Below are 20,800 nucleotides of genomic sequence, written 5' to 3'. Positions count from 1 at the left end.
GCCTGGTCTAAAAGTTCTATAACTAGTGTTAAGCTCCACCTAGGGAATGCATTACAATTGGCCAAGTCCCTCCCATGAGATCATGCAAATCACTTCTCAATAACATCTGTAAAATACCAGAAGGGAAATCTAGCTGAAATGGACTTCCAGACTGCCAATGTCCGATTGCTGTAACATGTCTACTTTTTTGAAATGACCAGAGGTATGCAGAGTCCCCTAGCAGAGGCATAGCTATTGGTGGGCAAGGGATGGGGGGGGGGGGGGGGACGTCCCCGGGTGCAGCACTGTGAGGGCGCATCCTTTGACCACAACTACCTCATACCCATCAGTGACTGCCCAAAAAACCAAAACCACCTTTTCACCACTTCTACCATACTTACCTGCACTGGCTGGATAGTGTACTGGTTAAGGATTCTGCCTCAGGAGACTAGAGATGGCCGGAACATCAGATTTCGTGTTTGTGAACTTCCACAAAAGTTTGAGTTCACACAAACTAGGCGAACCGCCATAGACTTTAATGGGCAGGCAGATTTTAAAACATACAGGGACTATTTCTGGCTACAAAAGTGATGGAAAAGTTGTTTCAAGGGGTCTAACACCTGGAGGGGGACATGGCAGAGTGGGATACATGCCAAATGTTCCTCAGAAAATGACGTATTTGACGCAGAGTAAGGTTATCCCTAAAGGGCAGAAATCACATTACAGTCTGAAATTGGAGGCATAATTGCTTTAAAACATCTTGCGTGTGTATACATGGATCAGGTAGTGTACTGCTTCACACTGACAGACCAAACTCACTGTGTAACGCACCACTGCAAACAGCCACAAAGGGTTGCCATTGGTTGACACTCAGGACATAAAATGTCAGTCCTCTCAGTGGCAATGTTTGTGCGCACATTGGCGAGTGCAGGTGTAACCCGATTTATCCCTGTGTTCTGCCCCGGCTGAGGGGAATCCACCAGACACTGACTAAAATGCAAATATCAAGAATTTGTGACCTAACAATGGTCAACTGGTAACTTCCTCAACCAGTAATAACTCAACACAAATAAATTCTTTTCACAATACAATGTCAGAAAAATCTTCTCTTCACAACCAGTGCACCGGTAAAAGCTGCAGAATAAAATTCAGATCGCTTACAAATTGAGCTACAACAGATCTATCTTTTCTTACAATCAACCACTACTCAATACACTTGTTATTGCAGTACCATATGCTGATGTATAGGGGCTTGGCTATGAACCGGTCTACTGAGCAATTCAAGTTTTATACAGTCTCAGTCCCTTGTTGCCAAGTCCAAGCTATATTGCTCAGCAAAACTTTAGGGTTTCTCTTTTGCTGTGATACTGAAACAGCTCTCACTTTCCTTTGCTGGTTGATGGCACTGAAATGATGTTTCACTTTCTTGGCACAGAGGATTTCTCAGACTTCCATCTATATACTGTGGACCCCAAATGAAATAAATTAAAGAAAACCGATAAGGGATAAAAGAAAAAAAACTAAATAAAACAAATGCACCCAGATTATAGCACCAAGATCTCTATGTAATAAGAGCACTCTCTTTAGGCAGTTTAGATTTCACACTCACAGCTCCAGCTTAATTGCAGCACTTGAATCACCAACTCTGACTATCAAGTGCTACCTTGTTTACTGTAGTTCTCTTTAGAATCACTGGATGCAGTGCAACTCCATCACAAATCTCCTTTTCTGCTGACAGGTTAACAGAACTTGTGTTTAGCTGACAGGTTCTCTATCTCAAACGTTCTCTTGCTCTTCGGTAGAACAGATCACTTATGTTTCACTTGAATATCAGGTTGTTGGCACATAGACTGAGTAACTTCTGCAGACTCACAGGCAATATGTCTCTGAATCACAATCACTTCTAGCGGCTGAGCTATACATCAAATGAGGGGCTTAACAGAGGCCTTTCACTCTAAGCGACAAAGTTAACTCACACTAGCTGTAATTTGGACACTGTTTCTTTAGGCAATAGTGCTGGATTGCGGAAGTGAACTGTTTATCCTCACAAATGTACTGCTTCTTTAAGGATATATCAAGCAGGCAGATCCCAATCTCATCACGTTCAGTGGATAAATTCAGTATACTGTGGTTAACTCACTTTTTCCTCAGACAACCATCACTGAATCCTAGCTCTTTTCACCTGATACTACTCTAATCACAGTCTGTGGCAAAGTCACAACGCTTCTACTCATCTGTCAGTGTGTCTCTGCACTGGCTTGGACCTGGCCTGAGGTCTCTAATGCTTTCAGCTGCCGCCTGGTCTGTCCCTTCTGACTGGGCTCTCTCCCTGTGTGTCCAGTGAGCTGCTGCCAGCCCCCGCTCTGCCTCATGGGGTGGCTGCTATGGTCTGGGCCTCTGCTCCCCGCCGATTAATTTTCGTGCTGTGAGGAGAACTGGTTAAAACCAACACCTGTGCCTTCAAGTTGAGAGTGTGAAAGCAATCTCTAATCCAACAAAACCAAACTAAATTTTGCTACAGATAAATTGCAAGCTTGAAGGAGAGCTGTAGGGAGTGGACATCCCCTGAAAAATATGATTGTGATCAGAATGGATCTACCAGCATGCCGACCGTAGTTCCCGTTCGGTGACAGGCAAGAATTTATGCTGGCCACAAAGCCTGACTCGCTGATACTCCTGTGTAGTCTCTTTCCACATTAGGAGATTATGGATGGCTTGAAGCTGTACATTGTAGCCGCTATCCAGAAATACTATGATCCCCTTCCAAAATTAATTTAGCTTGAAATAATCTTTTGAATTTAGGGGTTAAAACAATTTCAAATAAAAACAAACAGTTAATGTGTTTAGTGGGAGTATCCCACTCAACCAGGATTGGGCATCACTGTATTCTTACTAAGAGGGGCATACAATCAAGCAGAGCTAAGGGTTTTCCGCTAACAGTTCCACTACTTTGTGCTTACAGCGAGGGTCCAGTAGCCAGCCCTAGACTTTTTGCCGCCCGAGGCAAATTTATAAAAAAAATTGCTACAACCCCCCCCCCCCCCCGCCCCCTCCACCCGTGAGGGGTAGCGGGCAGGACGGGTGTATTGGGCCTCGCCTGGGTGCCCCGATCTGTGCTCTCCTCCAGCTGTAATAGGATGCTGCCGATGCCCAATCGTAAGAGGCATGGGCGGGGAGGACTCACCTTATCCGCGTTCCAGCGTGCGCTCCACTGACGTCACTTCCTGCATCGCCGCCCACTGTATTGTAAGTGGACGGCGATGCAGGAAGTGACATCACTGGAGCGCGGATAAGGTGAGTCCTCCCCGCCCGTGCCTCTTATGATTGGGCATCGGCAGCTTCCTATTACAGCTGGAGGGGAGCACAGATCGGGGCACCCAGGCGAGGGAGGTCCGACCCCCCTCCCCACCGCTAGGCCCAATACCCCCATCCTGCCTGCTACCCCCTCCGGCTCGGCGGCCGGCCACCCACACCCATGGACGGGCGGGTGCCACCCCTAGAAGTTTGCCGCCTGAGGCAAATGTTTCACCCCGCCTCATGAGCGCGCAGGCCCTGCCAGTAGCATTGCCACCCAGTACAGGTCATTCTCCTTTAAACATTTTTATATGGAGGTCCCTCCCTCAGGCAGGACAAGTAGCAGAGATGAGTCCGGCACCATCAATGTAAATATATGCTCTTTTATTGGCACATAACAGCTGTCATAACGTTTCAGGGCAACCGCCCCTTTATCAAGCTGAGCTGTTAGCCATCAATTACAAACTGACATACAAACCATCTTATATACACAGCATGGCAACTAAGTAACCAATCACAATAAACTTGCTACATCAACCAATCCTGCAGTCCGTCCTCAGAGCGGACCTAATGGGGAACTATCCTGGTTACAGTTCATAGGTACGTTTAAAACATGGATCCTCCCCCATCTCACACACACCTATTGCCGCGAGGTAGAGACACGCCTCATATAGTCAGGGCATGCTAAGCCGCTACACCCAGCAGGCCGCCAGCATGGCGGACCTGATGGGGAACTAGCCTGCATGACGTTGGGTAGGCAGAGCCGAGGTTCCGCCTCCCAAGTTGCCCCGACTACGCTAATGGGAGCGGCGAAGTATTGCCGCTCGTCATAGCGGATAGAAGAGAGGCGGGCCACCACCACACCGACCAATAGGGAAGCTCCCATCCATGTAAACAATACCACATGTCATGCGAGCTCGCATGGCATGCGGATAAATGACGTGGCTATAATTATTGGGACAGACCCAGTTGGTCAATTAGGCTAGTTCCCCATCAGGTCCGCCATGCTGGCGGCCTGCTGGGTGTAGCGGCTTAGCGTGCCCTGACTATGAGGCGTGTCTACCTCACGGCAATAGGTGAGTGTGTGAGATGGGGAGGATCCATGTTTTAAACGTACCTATGAACTGTAACCAGGATAGTTCCCCATTAGGTCCGCTCTGAGGACGGACTGCAGGATTGGTTGATGTAGCAAGATTGTGATTGGTTACTTAGTTGCCATGCTGTGTACAGGGCCGGGCCGAGGCATAGGCTGGAGAGGCTCCAGCCTCAGGGCGCAGTGTAGGAGGGGGCGCAGAATTCATTCAGCTGTCATTCCTAATTGTGTTTGAAGCAGAAAGAAATACAAGGGGATAAATGGCAGTGACTGCAAGCCAGATAACTAGATATTAAGGTGTTGGGGAGGTTGTGGGCCCTGTGGCGCCTTTTAGTCAATAGCAATCAGTGTGTGATGGCTGGGGAGGCAGGGATGGAGGGGCGCACTTTGGTGTCTCAGCCTTGGGTGCTGGAGGACCTTGTCCCGGCTCTGGCTGTGTATATAAGATGGTTTGTATGTCAGTTTGTAATTGATGGCTAACAGCTCAGCTTGATAAAGGGGCGGTTGCCCTGAAACGTTATGACAGCTGTTATGTGCCAATAAAAGAGCATATATTTACATTGATGGTGCCGGACTCATCTCTGCTACTTGACTACTGAGCCAGTGTGCAGCTGGTTCAACCGTGGCACATCATTTATGTTTACTGAGGAAGTGCTCCACTACTACCACAACGAATTTCCCTCAGGCAGGACAGCATTAAAGACATTTGAACAAGTATGATGTGGAGATAGCCAGCTCCTCCTGACTGAGGTCACAAAAGGTCTCCAGCTCAGTGACAGTGTTCTGTCTGGAGTATCACAGACAGAGCCATGCAATAGTGCAAACAATACAGTGATAACAAAGGTCCTGGAGCTCCACCATGCTAGTTATGTGACCATGCAGCAATGTGAGATTGGGCATTACCAGGTCTGTAAGGCTGTTAGCTGTGCCAGTGCTGCATGTGTGCTCAACTGAATGGACTAGCTTGGGCATTAGGCCTCTTGCACACTGAATCAGAATCGCTTGCAGTGTGCAAGAGGCCTCAAAGTGGTAAATACACTTCCATGAGTGTAGTGACGCCTAATTGAAACATGAGGTGGTGTAACATCCTTAGCGCCTTCATCTTCATCATGAACCAATAATGGTTGTAAATCAGTAAATGCATCACAGGAATGTGTGAATAACTTGACATCAAGTGGAGTGGCTGTGGTGCCAGTAGTAGTGGTGGCTGCTGGCTGAGTGGTAAGTAGTGGGGTGCCCAAATCAGCAGGAGGAAGATCTGTTACAGCTCCATGTGGAAGCTGAGGTGTTGTGTTTAGTCAACTATGTCCTCAGAATTTGGGTTTGAGGGCATGTGCCCTCTGAACACTGCATTGGTCAAGGGCCACACAATAGCATGACCTCAAAAAGACTTGTGGGTGGCCTGCCTCTGCCTGTCATTTTTGCCATAGTGTGCACTTTGTGATTAACATCCACATATCCAATAGTACATTCAAATACAGTTGCAAGCTAAGCACTGCTTATGATAGTGTGCTGGCTTGTAATAGAGGATAGTAGAACTGCAAGAACCAGCAATGACTGGCCTCAAGAAAGAAAAAAAAAATTGTGGTGTTTTCAGCAATCAGCCTAGTTAACTGTGGCCAGTATGCAGTCTGTCACCCGCAGATAGCTATGCTATAGTAAGCTCAATCACAAATACAGTGGAAAGAAATGCACTTGTAACAGTGTGCCGATGGACTACAAGGCCAGCTGCAACTGAGCTGTAAGCAGTGGAAGAAAAAAAAAAAAACCCATCCCTAATGCTTTATCTCCTGCAATGTCTCCCTTTCTCTCACTAAAGCTGCAGCCAGAGACTGAGAACATGGCTGGCACTGCTGAGTTTTTATGGGGTGGAGATCTGTGGGAGGAGTGCAGCCTGATTGGCTGCCATGTGCCTGCTGACTGATGTAGGGGGGGGGTTTAGCCCAATGATGAGGTATAGGGGTGGGTTGAACATGCTATGTGTTCACTACCCGCTGCGAACAGCCGGTATCTGCTGGCAAACTGTTCCCAGCCTTCTCTACAGGAGACCAGTGTTCTAATTTTGGCTCTTCCTGTTCAGTAAATGAGCACCTACTCAGCAAGGGGCCCTTGGGCAAGACTCCCCAACACTGCTACAGCCTATAGAGTGCACTCTAGTGGCTGCAGCTCTGGCGCTCTGAGTCTGCCAGGAGAAAGTACAATTTTTCTTGTCTACATTGATTTGGAATGTTTTTGGCTTTGTATTTATAGCTTAACCTTTATGCTCAGAAACTAAACTGAAACAAAAATTTGAAATGATAATTTATTAAAAAAGATAAAATGTAAAATACAATAAGATCAGAGACTAGAACACATTTTAAATTAGAAATTTAAGAGCATTAAGTTTACAATATCATGGTTTGGAACATTATGAAATATACTAGCAAACATTTTGGGCAAGGTTTACAACAAGTTCTGAATTAAGTTGTGGTAGACAGCTGATCCTCAACTGCCGACTCCTGGAGTATTTTTCCTTCACAGACTGCAAAAAGAGAGGTAAAGTATTAGTTAAAAAAATAACAGATCAGAATATTTAAATCAGAGATCAATTCCCATTTAACAGCATGTCAACTCTTGTCAGGGCTACAATAGTGTTAAACTGAACCAAATTCAGCCAGCCTAGGGTTTCTTTCAGCCCTCTGCAGTCATTCTGTGCTGCTCCATTCAACTGCTGTCCTGAAAGCTAGTCAAGGCAGTTGTGGGCTACTGCACATGTGCAGCCCTGGGCCTGCTTAACCACTTTAGGACCAGATGTTTATATAGCCCCTAGTGACAGGCCATTTTTTTTACAATTTGGCACTTCACAACTTTAACTGTTGCTTGGTCATACAACACCCAAATTTTACCCCTTTTCTTCTCACCAATAGAGTTTTTTGGTGCCATTTGCTGTTGGTTTTTTTATAATTTTTTTTTTTAAAGTGGCCCTAGACGATGACACAGAAAAGTCTATGGTAGGGATGGGCCCCTCTGAGGGACAGTTAAGTGACAAGACTACTTTGTGCAGTGCTGCTTAAGAGGTCAGTGCTATAGAAATAAATGTTAAAGAAGCCTGCCAGCTCCAATCATGGGCTGGCATGCTGATCAAGGCAGCCCACTTTTACTGACAGGAGCTCGCCAAGTGGGGTAGAGGAACAGAGCAGCTCTCCTGCTGCTATTTCAAGAGGGGCAAAGCAGCTGAATGGAGCAGCATGGAATGGCAGCAAGAGACTAGGATTTTAGGGAACTGGAAGAACCTCAACTGGCCACATTAAACTTAAAATTTTAAACTCTGAACCGTCAGGCAATTTGACTGACTCAAGACACTTGCTAGTATACTGCTAGATCACACACGCTTTTGCCCTACAAAAGATGACGCATTTCGGATACATGTGGGCAGGAGACATTACAGATGAGACAAGGCCTTGTTCACATTGCGTTCACTGCCGTTCAGTTAGCATTTGGCTTTTTGAAGCAATTTTTTTTTTATTCCTGGCACTTTAGGTGGGCATTGCGTTTGTGAAAAGAACTTTTCCTAACCATTTTTTAAGTCACTCCCTGATGCAAGTCACTTGCTGCACGCACACAGTGCACTGATATGAACCTTCTCAGAGATTCATTGCACATGCGTGGTGGACAATTAACCTCGCTGGCGTTCTTAAAACCGCCAGGGGCAGCACATTACTTTTTTTATTTAGCTAGCCTAGTGCTAGCTACATGATAGCCACTGTGCAGCAGCATCCCTCTTCAGATTGCCTCCAGCGATCAGAACAGGAAATACTGTTCAGAACAGGATTTCCTGTTTGGCTTCTGTCACTATGGCGACGATTGGGACGATGTCATGGTGCACAGGGGAGTCCCATTCCACCCCTTAGTGCTGATAGGCCAGGCTGCGCAAGGGGTCTGGAGGCAGCACGGTGGCGAACGTAGAGTACATGCAGCTAGCAAGGTGCTAGCTGCATGTACCAGAGAAAAAAAAAAAAAAAAAAAAAAAAAAACACCCCTACCAGGGCCTGAGAAATCCTCTGCAGTGGCATAGCCCAAACTCAGTTCGGGCTTACCGCCAGGGAGGTTAAACTGGCGTTTGAATGAATCATAAATAAGAAAATGAATCAAGCACTCAACTGCTGAAAGCCAAAAGAGATCGTTCAAGACCATGTAATGAGCTCCAAGTTGCATAGCCTGGCAATTGTAAACTGTAATAAGACCTTACCAAACGGATCGGTGAATAATGCCGTACAGCGCCTATGCATAAAAATGGCACCGCATAAAGATACGCTTATCGCTATTTATCATTAGTACTGCATAATGGCGCACAGGGAAAGGAAAACAGCACACAGTAACGTTATCAATAGTGCCATTCATATGCCAAACAACGTTACTGTGCACAACGTCTGCTATCAATAGCGCCCTACATAAGCCAAACTGCAGAAGTTATTTAACTACAAAACAGTGAATGGATTTAATGTAACTGTCAGGGTTAGGCACCACCAGGAAGGGGTGGTTCGGGTTAGGTACAGAGAGGGTTCTGTGTGTTAACGCTAAACACTGCTTTAACGTTAAATATCGATAAGCGTCAAACGGATTAGTGGCAACACTGTGCACCATTATTCGCAGGTGTGATTTTCAGATGGACCACTTACCAAATGCTTTGTAAGTCCTCTGTTAACTTTCAAAATGTTCTTTGCCAAGTGTTGCATTACTGGGACGAGAGACACCTCACTGTAGGCCATGTAATGTTCAAGGGTTGGTGTCTGCAAAGAGAAAAAGTTACAGTAAGCAGATTGGTTCATATATAATTAAGCTTTAAAAAAAAAAAAAGTCCACACTGTTGAATATCCTGACCAGGTAGATAAGGGATGTTGAACTCCATCCTCAAGAGCTGAAGTCCTCAACGCGAAATTGTACTGAACCAGGAAAGGTGTGGGTCATAAAGTAGAACACATTTCTCCATCCTTAACATTGAGCTTCAGTCCTCAAGGGCCACATCAATGCCAACACCTGTGAGATAGGCTTCAGGAGAGAAGCAGCTGCAGGGTGTGCCCTTGAACCTCACAGGGATGGTGGGCAGAGTATTGTGCCATTCAAAATAAGGATTCCTAAAATTGATTTGAATGATTTAGTGCCACTACTTACCCATTCCCCATCACCTAAGACCTTCTGAGACAAGCAAAAGGCTGCAGCTGCTACTTGTGAGGGCCGGAAGTGCACCATGTCATAGTCCAACATAGCCAGTTCCATAAGATATTTTGCCAGAGTGTGCAGAGAAGCTTCCACCTAGAAATATGGGGAAAATATTTAAGAATCCTAAAGGGAACTGTATTAGTGGTCCAGTTAAAGGAGAGATGTTACCCATATGGCTTATTTAACACAGGAGTTTCTAAAAATGCTAGAAGGTCTGGGCCCAGGGTAGCCAGGTAAGGAAGAAGGGTTGCTGCAGGAGATAGTCAAATCCCATTACCACTGTTATTTTCATTGCCATCTTCCCCTGATGGCAGCCAGCTGTGCCCACACCCCTCATTCTTAAATGTCCTAGGCTACAAATTATACTAACACACTGAGGCATATGGAGGCTGCCATATTTCCTTTTAACTTCCAGTTGTCTGGCAGTACTGCCACTTTTCCAAGCTTCTGTAGTGTGAGTCACTCACCTGTACCAAGCATGCTTGTATGCAACAAGCATGTTTGTATGTAGCTAAATGGTGGATCAGTAGGAAAGCCCGGCAGTGTGCATGGCTTTCAAAGGAAATACAAAAAAAATGGCAGCTTCCATACCACTCACTTCAGGCATGCTTGATATTTGGAGGTCTTTATTGCACCAGTTTTACTGCCCCTGCCAGCTTTAGAGTAGCATTTCTCAAACCTGTCCTCGTGACTCCCCAACAGCACATGTTTCAGACAACCACCCCCATGCATAGGTGGGTTAGTGTCTCAGACTCTCAGCTAGGTGGATTCCATGTAGCTGAGACACTAAAAACTCCCACCTGTGTATAGGTGGGGTTGTCTACAAAACATGCACCGTTTGAAGTCATGAGGACAGGTTTGAGAAGCACTGCTTTAGAGAACAAGCTTTACAAATGGTGCGAAGAGGTAAAACAAAATACCCATTAACAGAAGTCAAAAAGTAAAACTCATACAGGCATGTACCGAGTGTAGAGAAAAGTCTGTTCTTAGGTCACTTAGAAACTGGATTCCTGAATACTAATCCTAGCCCTATCCAATAGAGCCATAATCTATGCCATGCATTGATGAGGTTAAGAAATGCTAAGACTGGCTGTATGCATGTTGGATTGATGTGGCTCTAATCTCTGCATCCATCTGAAAATGGCGCCTGCGAATAATGGCGCACGGTGTTGCCACTAATCCGTTTGCCGCTTATCGCTATTTAACGTTAACCCCTAAGACCCCCCCGTGGTGGTGCCTAACCCTAAGACCCCCCCGTGGTGGTGCCTAACCCTAAGACCCCCCCGTGGTGGTGCCTAACCCTAACCTTGACAGTGTTACATTAAATCCATTCCCCGTTTTGCAGTTAAATAACGTCTGCAGTTTGGCTTATGTAGGGAGCTATTGATAAATAGCGTTAGTGTGTGCCACTATTGATAAACAATGTTAGTGTGCCGTTTCTTTTTTCCCTGTGCGCCATTATTACGCAGTACTAACGATAAATAGCAATAAGCGTATCTTTTTAATGCGGCGCCATTTTTATGCATAGGCGCTGTGCGCCATTATTCACTGATCCCCTAATCTTTATAGATAAAGATTCACTATACACCAGCAAATCTGAATGTGCAGTAGGTATGATCAATGCTATGCAATTATGCAGTTTGAAAACATACCAATTTAAACCTAGGTTTAAATTGGTCTGTTTTCAAGCTACATATATTTGCAACTCATTGATCACCCCTAACGTGCAGCCTGGTTTTCAGGGAAATCAAGAGATTTGCATATTTGGGAGCGACGCATCATAGGAAGCCGCAGTTACTCAAAGAGGACTTTATCCCAGTTAGTAGCTGATACCCCTTTCCCACAAGAAACCTAACTTCTTGAATAGATTAGGAGGTTCTGTATGGCCGATAGTGGTGAAACTCTTCCCACAGTGTGATCTCATGACCAAGGTCCTGACAGTTTGCTATCTGAACCTTGTTGCATTGTGGGAAATGCACGCTTTTCCCAAGCAGTATCTCCCTCTGTGCATAGAACTCAGTAATGAACATTGCATACAGATCACCTGTAACTGATCTGCAAACTTGGCTCTCCAACTGTTAAGGAACTACAAGTCCCACAATACATTGCAGGAGTCTGACAGCCACTCATGATTCATGAAGGCAAATGCATTGTGGGACTGGAGAGCCAAGTTTGCAGATCACTGACTGGCAGAACTAAAGGTCACCACCAGTGATAACATTTCAGAATGTAAATCAGGGAGAGGAAAGATTTTACAATGTAAATGAACTACAGTATTGCAAATTCCTTCTGTTTTAAGCCAAAACTACATTTAGTATTGCAGTAAAGGCAGCCATACAATCCCTCTGATCTTTTTGGTCAGATCAGCTATTTCTAGTGCTAATAGATTTGAGTACAGCCAGAGCAGGGACAAGGTCCTCCAGCACCCAAGGCTGAGACACCAAAGTGCGCCCCTCCATCCCTCCCACCCCAGCCGTCACACTGACTACTATTAGACAAAGAGGGCCACAGGGCCCACAACCTCCCCAACACCTTAATACCTAGTTATCTGGCTTGCAGCCACTGCTATGTATCCCCTTTTCTTATTGATTTCTGCTTCATACACAATTAGGAATGCCAGCTGAATGAATTGTGCGCCCCCTCCTACACTGCGCCCTGAGGCTGGAGCCTCTCCAGCCTATGCCTCAGCCCGGCCCCGAGTACGGCTATCTTTAATGTTAATTATCGATTTTGTAATTTTTACCCAACTTAGCAAATGTTTGGGTATGGTTGTGAAATTTTACATAAGACGATAAAGTACTATTGATTTATGAAACTAAATCTAGACTCATTGTCTGATAGTGTATGTTTATTACAATATTTGATGAGCAATATATGTGGATTATAGCGATGTGTGACATTATGATAAAAGGTGTAATGATCTAATTATGGTAACTAACAATTATGTGCAATGATGCAATTCTGGTAAAAGGTCATGTTTATGATGTGATATCCTTTGTCTAAAAGGGCGTTTATGCAAGGGAAGTGGTAGGCATCACCAGGGGTGGGGGGGGGGGGTCATGTATAGGTACAGGGAGGGTTCTGCATGAGAGTAGGGTTGGGTTAAGCTGTATTGTTGAATTATGTTACAATATATTTGTTATGAACTCAGTTTTAAAATGGTATATTTTGTTACTGTACTGGTAATTGGAATTTTACATTACAAATACTGCCATCTATAAATAATTCTAAATTACAGCAATTTTTTGCTGGTAAATCACACCCAAATTTGACCGCAACTTTAAAATGTATGCCTTGGTCAGGGGCATATCTGGGTAATAGAGCCTATGGCAAACACTGAAATTGCACCCCCACTCTGGTCAGAGCCCCCTTCCCCTCTAAAAACAGCATCCAGTGGTGTACATGTGTTACAGTTGCCTGTGTTTTTGGGCTTGGGATATTGCCGAAATTACCTTTGGAAATCTCATTTTCTCTGTCCTCTTCAACGCTAAGCCAAGAGCACCCTACATACATTAAGTAGCCATGTTCCCAAAATGACATAATTCATCTGATCTGAGGTCTAAGTGACAGGGAGGCATGCCCCATGCTTTTACACACAGCACAATGGGCACAATGTATCAAGAGGGGTATCGAATGGCTCTATACATACTATGGGCACAATGCTTTCCCTGAGCTGTGCTGCCATGCCTGCCCCAGGCATGGCAGCACAGCTCAGGGAAAGCATTGTGCTGTGGCACCCATGGCATGAGCTATGCCTGCACCCCTCTTGATACACCTGCTTTTGGTCTCAAGCCATTTTCCTAGTGGTTCTGCTCAGTCTTGGAGGAACAGTCCCTCTTTGGGAACCAAATCTCTGTCCCCCTTTCAGGGCTGGTGTACACATGTAAACCCATGTATTTCTCTTGAAAATTTGTTTGACTCTTAAACTGTACCATCCTTAACATTTGAAATTATATCAACTTAAATATGAAGGAAAAATGAACGAGGCTAGAAAGGACCAGTGTGGCTTGAATATACTTTCTTATAAATTCATGGTAAGCATGATTAGGGGTGTGGTTAAAGTGTCCCTCAAAAAGTTGGGAGGTATGCACTGCAGTTTGCTACATTTTGGAGAAAAGCAGCTCCAGTGGCTGCTTTGATCACCTGTGATATATGACTGCAGAAGGTTCTAGTATGTATAGAGCCATTCTGTCACACAGCCATGGATATATCTACAAGTTAGCACATGTTGCCTATCTGACAAGAGATCTCTACAGAGATTTTGATGTAGCCACTTTGAAAAAAAAGACTCACCTTTGCAATTTTGGATGCTCTCCTCAGGAAGTGCAGCGGGATGGGCCTCCCTACATCAAACTTCAGTACAGTTAGAATCTGCATCTCCATGTTCCTTATCTGGGCCTTTGTATAGGTGTGATCCGTAACAAACACAAAGTCAGCAATTGCAGGGTAATAAATTTCCTCATATTTACTGGCAATGAATAAGGCTGCCACACCAGCCAGCTGTAGAAGCTTCTTGGATACAGGATTCACCTGTTGGTACAAGAACATTTACAGATCAGTACGTGTGGCTCAGTCCTTTTGGACCCCCCCCCCCCCCAAAAAAAAAAAAAAAACACAACCCTTATTTCTCAAGTGCTACTGGCATGGGCATCCACACAGGGGCAAAATGGGGCAGCTCCATCATGTAACCAGCAGCGTGCCAGCATCAGACCTCAGATCAACCAGCAGCCAGTGAGAAGCAGGCACTTGTACCTCAGACACTGCACTGATATGCAGAAGTGACATGCCACTCCCACATATGCAGCATGGTGTCCATGGGGGTACCATGCTCCTGCTTCTCACTGGTTGCTGGCTGATTGGAGGTCTGATGCTGGCTGCTGACATTGCCTGTTAAATGATAGGCAATGCTGATCTGAGGTCTTCCATCAGGGTGAGTGGGGTCCCTGTCACTACCAAAAAACGGGGGGCACCTGTCACTAAACATGGGAGGTCCCGTGTCTGAGCTCATAATTTAATACCTACCATAGTCAGTCTACTGTCCCACCATTGCCAAGTTACTGTAAACTTTGCTCCACCCATGACCATGCCCTGGTCCATGGCGATGACCATTTTACACACCTTGCTCTAGCCCCCCCCCCCCCCATTTTTTCAGCACAGTGTGCACCATATGACTCCTTTGTCCCCCCCCCCCGAAAGTTTTCTGCTGATGCCCATGGCTACTAGTCTATATTCCTGGTACAATAGCTTTAGGAAGTGTGCCCTGAAGCTCCTATCCATCCATATGAGTGATCCAGGCCCTCACAGCTCAATACCATGAACTTCCCAATGAGGTTTTTTTTTTGTGCATTGAAAGCAAGAGAACTAAGCATCTACAGCTAAAGGCAACTGTTCTTAGCTGTGGCATAGTCAAAAAGACAATGATGGAGACCCCCTCCCCCATATGCTAAACACTAATATGGAGCACAAAGACCTACAAACAGGGAGGGAAAGAACTGTTGATTGCTACCATGGATGAGCAAGAATGATTTTGAAAAGTTATCCCCAGAACATGCAGGTGTGGGCTTAATGTGCCTACGCAGCCTTCATTGCATTTCATCTTCAGGCACTTCCACCTTCATTGCAGCAGTTCCAGTTTAGAAGGTAAAAGCAGCATGGAGACTTAGAAGTGGGGTAGAACCAAAGGTGGAAACAAGCCCCTTCCCATTGTTCTAGTGCCTGCATGCTCTAGGGCAATCTTTCTTGCTCATCCCTGATTGCTACTATCCAAAACAGATTGTCCAATTAAGGTCTAATACAGCTGTTAAAGGGTTCTACTGCAGTCAACCTCTGCACCTATTATGCCAGCTACATGATGCAATTTTTCTGACAGATTTACATCAGTGGGGCCGATTGAATAGCAGCTCCTACTCAACTGTCTGACATTCCTACAGCATCAAATGCAAGAGACTGTCCATGTACAATGTTTTATAGGTTAGTCAGTCTACTACAGCCATATCCATGCTATTTATAGGGTTGCTGCAGGAAGTGGTTCTCTGCTGCTTACAGGATCAGCTTCAACATCCAGCACAATTAAAATGAAGCCACAAATTGACAAGCCTCAAATGGGGACCCCACCCTACTGGAATGACTAACTTACTTGAAGAAAGCGGTCCAGAATGGAGACTGCTGTGAACATTGTCTCTTGGAGAAGTTTAAACCGCAGGTGAACCTGCACCATCCAGTCAAGAAGGATCGTCCGCATATTACCATTGATCTCCTGACCTGCGAGATAGTCTGGCCGGATGGGCTGTTTCTCCTGTAAGGCAATTTAATTCACCTTTTAGAATTTGAAAGAACATTTAACCAAAGCAGGGGTGGAGCTAGAACTCACTGGGCCCCCCTGCCAAATAATCATAATGGAGCAGAGTTTCACTAAAAAAAAAAAAAAAAAAAAAAAAAAAAAAAAAAAAAAAAAAATTGTACAGTGGGCAGCAGTTATTAAAACAAAATGCACTTGGAGAAAAACCACTCACCTGGCAGAAGTCTACTCTCCCGACCTCTGGCGCACAGCTCCTGATGATCCTCCGGGAGCACATCTCCTGCGCTGACAGGCAGAGTGCAGGGCTATGGCAAGATGGCACCCGAAGCCCTGTACTGGAGACACAAATAGTCTCCAGTGCAGGGCTTCAGCAGCCATCTTCCTGTAGCCCCGCCTCCCGGGAGACTGGGCAGCAGGGAATGAACTGGTGCAGCATCTATTAGACACCAGCCAGTTCAACACCTGGCTGGGAGGGTCCCAGAATTGGAGAAGTGGCAGCGCTCCCCTGCACACGGCTGGCAGGCCGTAGAGGGGCCCCAGGCCCCCTGCAGCTGATGGGGGGGGGGGGGGTCGCATCTCCGGTAGTTACGATGGTGAACCCAAGCATGGATTCCTAATTGGACAATCAGAAGCATCTCCATCATCTAGATCGAGGTTTCCTGACCTTATCCTCAAGTACCACCAACAGTATGTTTTGCAAGAAACCACAAACATTCACAGGTGGGGTAATTAGTGTCTCAGCAGACCTGATTAACCGCCTCTGGATTTCTACATGACATGCAGTTGGTGATGCTTGGACAGGGTTGGGAAGCCCCAATCTAGATCACAGGGCAAGAAAAGGTCACAGCCTTGTAGTGCTGGACTAAGGGCCTGTTCAGGTGGACATGGAACTGGCATTCATTAATTGTGGCACTTGAGTGCTGTCCATTAACCCTGACTGCCCACCACCAATAGGTGTTGGGAAGGTGGCAGGCCCCAGGATTGTGTCAACCATCTGCCAGCGGCGATCAGATAGTGAAACCACCATTTACATTGTAGATTGCAGTACTGTACTGGGGACTGCCGTGTCACTCGGCTGTCCCCTGGAGGGTAAACAAAGGCTCGCTCTCATAAGGCCCATACACACGTTGGATTTGCACGAACGACGGGTCGTTTGAACGTTCCGTCGTTCGCACGTTTCCGCATGAAATCCGGCGTGTGTACAGACTATCGTTCGGGAGATAAGACTGGTTACCAACGATGCCTATGAGAGATTATCCAGCTGATTGGGGAGGGGCACTAAACCTATGGTCCTGAAGTGGTTAAAATAAAATCAGCTGTGGCATGATGTTTGCACAAACTACACAATCCAGTAGCTCTTAACCTAGTGGATCAGAACAGAATTAGGTTCTTGTGAAGATCACCAGATAACATCTTAGTCAAGTTGAGACATTACTTGTGAAATATTCTCAGGTCCACCTGCTGTAAAGGGAAGATTAACCAAGTTTAGCATTTGGGTACTTCAGAGTTCCAACCTTGCCCTTAAGTCCATCCAACAGAGAAAGCCCTCAACACCTTCTGGTCTTAAATATGAAGACACATTAGGATCAAACATTAGTGGGTGGTGACTCATGGCTATTGGCATTTGTCTTCCAAATAAAGATTGCCATTAAAGATAATTTTTGCATCAAGTCTGCATCATTTATTGGCCATCCTGATTCAAAACTTCTTGCTTTTACTGATGGCTAACAGTACAATACTCTACTATTAAAGATTGAAGCATTGAGCAGACCTCCTCCACAACCCCCCCCCCCAGCTGTCTAATTGGGCCTGATGCAGGAAGTTGCAGTAATATTGCCATGTGGACATCACAAAATAATAATATTACCCCAACAGCACTGTATTGTGAGTTACACTTAGTGCATACTGCAGTACTCAGCAAGCCATTGCTATGGTGACATGTGTTACTATTGAGCATTAGAGTTAGTGCGCATTACTTTAGCGGCAGTCACTTATGATCAAATCCACTCGTGTGGCCCCCCACCCCCTATATTCTACACAGAGGCCCACTGTTTGCTTCCTCTGCCACTGATGCAGACTGCTGATTGACATGCTGGGCAGAGGAGAGAGGCTCCAGCCTCAGGGCACAGTGTAGGAGGGGGCGCACAACTCACTTAGCTTTCATTCCCCTATTGTGTTTGAAGCAGAGAGAAATAAGTAAAGGAGACACATGGCAGTCCCTGAAAGCCAGATAACTAGAGATTAAGGTTTTGGGGGCCCCGTAGACTAATCAAAATCAGTGTGACAGCTGGGGTGGGACTGGGAGCGCACTTTGTCTCAGCCTTGGGTGCTGGAGGACCTTATCCCGCCTCTGGTGACATGTGGCAGATGGGGTAAGTGGGGAAAATTCACTTGGCTTGTAGTTATTTGCCAGGCTGAAGCATGGGGAAGGGAATGTGCATCAGAGGTTCTTGGCATAGGCATTAGTGAATGGCCACCTTGGCAGAGTTTAATCTGGCGTGTGCACGAGGCTTTAGAACACTATGCAGATACTGCAAGTCTAGAGATGCCCACTAACTACAGTCTTACCAAATGTAGGAGAAAATGGAGATAGTATACACAAAGAGTTCTAGTACATTCCTCAGCACCATTTTAAGCACACAAGCAACACAATCCTAGCTTCAATTTACATCAGCTCTCAAGGAAGCTCACCTCCAAGTCACAAAGGTAACGATAGACATCCTTCACATATTCACTGCATAGCATGGGATTGTCGCCATCATCTTCATCCACATCATCAATAGTTAGAAGCCCTGTGGAGAACCCTTCAGTCTCTTCCTCCATAGGAGCCACACAAGACACTTCCATGGGGCTCTCAGACACCGGCTAACAAAACAAAGTGCACTTCAGAAGACCACATTTGCAATTTTAAAGAGGTACACGTGTACTACATGGTGGAGGACAGATTGTTACATCTTATGTCAAGATCTAGACAAATTATGTCACTCCATATTTGGCAATTTTTTTTTTTTTAACTCGGACTGGGAAAGGCTGCTTTTTAGCCCTCAAATGCCGCAGAAGTATGTGAACAGCATAGCCTAGTACATTGAGCAGTGTAAGGGCTGGTTCAGACGGACACTTTTGCAGCGTTTAACGCGACATTTGGGATCTACTGCCATCCCACTCAAGTGAATGGGAGCACTTGGGGTAAGCTTTTGCAGGCTCTCATGAAAGCCTGGTGGTAAATCCCAACATGTTTTGCAAGCAACATGTTGCTTTCAGAGGTGGTAAACGCAGAGAAAGCAGTGTAGAGACCCGAAATGCTAGCCTTTGAAGGCTTCCTGAAAGCTAGTCTCTATATGCCAGCGTTTGAACACAGCGCCGAGCAAAAGCTCAGCAGAAGCCTGAGTGAAAGGAGGGGACAGATGAGGAGAACAGGGGGAGCGCTGGGCATCAGGACAGCTCCCCCTACATGCCTGCTCCCCTGTTTTCCTAGTGTATTGGGTTCTGGTATGTTTTAAGTAGTGACTTCACAGCCCTAGTAACTAGATGTGTGCCGACTTCTGGTTGGCTGCCCTACAGCACCTCAATCAGTATTTAGTTGCTCAGACTGATAACCATATGAGGAGCACACAAAACTGGGCAAATACAGAGCAAAAAAGGGACCTGGGCTCCAAACTCAGGTAACCAGTGGCTAAAAAGCGTCCCAAAATGTTTGTTGGTGCTACATATTTAACAGGCGTGTGAGTTAAGTCCCTCTGCCTCAGGCACATGCATGTTACCCATGTGCCACCCACAATCTCGTTTATTTTGAGAGGTTTTGTTAGCTGCTGGTTATCATCAGGGCCAGATCTATCATAGGGAAAAAAAATGGGCAGTTGCCCCAGAGCCTGTAGGGGCCCCCAAGGTGTCTCTCCCCCATCTTAACAGTTGCTCCCCAGGGACTCTGCAGAGTCTGTTAAGTTGAGAGTTGATTGGGCGAGGGTCAGCAGCCAGCTCAGGGGCCCAGAAGGGAGATTTGGCTGCAACAAATGGCCTCTAATGATGCTTTTTGGTTGGGGGTGTCTGTTGGGGGCCCCCAGGATAATTTTGCCCTAGGGCCCAATTGTTACTTGTTTTGGCCCTGGTTATCATAGTTTTGATTACAGGTCCCTATAAATTTTGCTCTCTTCAGTAAGGAGTCCTTGGGCTAGTCTCCCTACTGAGTGCGCCCTAGTGGCTACAGCTCAAGCACTTTGAGTCCACCAAGAGAAAAGCGCAATCTATCATTTTTTTCATGATCTACTTGCAATAGCCTTTATGGCACACGTCACCTTTTCCTCCTCAGGAACATCCTCCACAAGAGGTGGCTTGGAAAGCTTCTCTGTAGCATTGCTGGGTTTGATAGCTTTGGCTTCCTGCAGTTAGACAAAAATTACAATTACAACAATTATATCACAGTCCCCTCCCAGGGCTTTATAGAGATAGGAGGAGCTTGCAGAAGCAAGTGAGAGCTATACTTTGTGCTCACCTTTTTCAAAGCTGGTTTGCCTTTCTCCAGGAAGTTTCCAATATCCCCCAGAGCATTTCGTGGCCTCGGCTTCGACAGTCCAACCTTCTCTGTCACCATTTTGTTCTGTGCATTGAGCATACCCTGAGGGGAGAGAGATCACTAGCCAATTTCCAAAAAAAAAAAAAAAAAAAAAAAAAAAAGACCGGGAGGGAGCACAACTAGAAAGCTAGTCTATAGGCTCTATTCACAATCATTTTCTGCATGCGGAAACCCAATTGCAGTAAATTCCTGACTGAAATAAGGCCATCTTGACATTCACAACATTTTTTCACATGGTTTACCGCAAGCATAAAATTGTATGCATCGTTTTCCCACATGCATAAAAATTGCAGTAAAAGTCTGCAAAAGTTGGCAATTACCACAAAAATAGAAATTCAGAGAAAAAAGAAAAAAAAAAAAAAAAAGG

The 20,800-nt window shown here is 45.7% G+C and overlaps 1 protein-coding gene across 1 annotated transcript; it reads right to left on the bottom strand.

The window, feature by feature from the left end:
* Nucleotides 1–6,785: 6,785 nt before the first annotated feature.
* Nucleotides 6,786–20,451, bottom strand: CCNB1 (cyclin B1). The gene is made up of 8 exons (XM_068264337.1): nt 20,353–20,451; nt 20,156–20,239; nt 18,555–18,728; nt 15,702–15,860; nt 13,859–14,095; nt 9,518–9,658; nt 9,025–9,135; nt 6,786–6,887 (listed from the first exon to the last, which is right to left on the bottom strand). The coding sequence occupies exons 1-8, from the start codon at nt 20,449–20,451 to the stop codon at nt 6,786–6,788; spliced, it is 1,107 nt and encodes a 368-aa protein (XP_068120438.1).
* Nucleotides 20,452–20,800: the final 349 nt, after the last annotated feature.

The sequence above is a fragment of the Hyperolius riggenbachi genome, chromosome 1, assembly GCF_040937935.1.
Source record: "Hyperolius riggenbachi isolate aHypRig1 chromosome 1, aHypRig1.pri, whole genome shotgun sequence".
Classification (NCBI taxonomy): domain Eukaryota; kingdom Metazoa; phylum Chordata; class Amphibia; order Anura; family Hyperoliidae; genus Hyperolius; species Hyperolius riggenbachi.
This window is presented reverse-complemented; position numbering and strand designations above follow the sequence as displayed.

Excerpts from the sequence above, each read along its gene's own strand:
- CCNB1 (XM_068264337.1), bottom strand. The coding sequence starts at position 20,451 with ATGGTGACAGAGAAGGTTGGACTGTCGAAGCCGAGGCCACGAAATGCT. Across the intron at positions 9,136-9,517 it reads TCTTAGGTGATGGGGAATGG|ACACCAACCCTTGAACATTA; the intron begins GTAAGTAGTGGC and ends TTCTCTTTGCAG. Across the intron at positions 6,888-9,024 it reads GAGGACTTACAAAGCATTTG|TCTGTGAAGGAAAAATACTC; the intron begins GTAAGTGGTCCA and ends CTCTTTTTGCAG.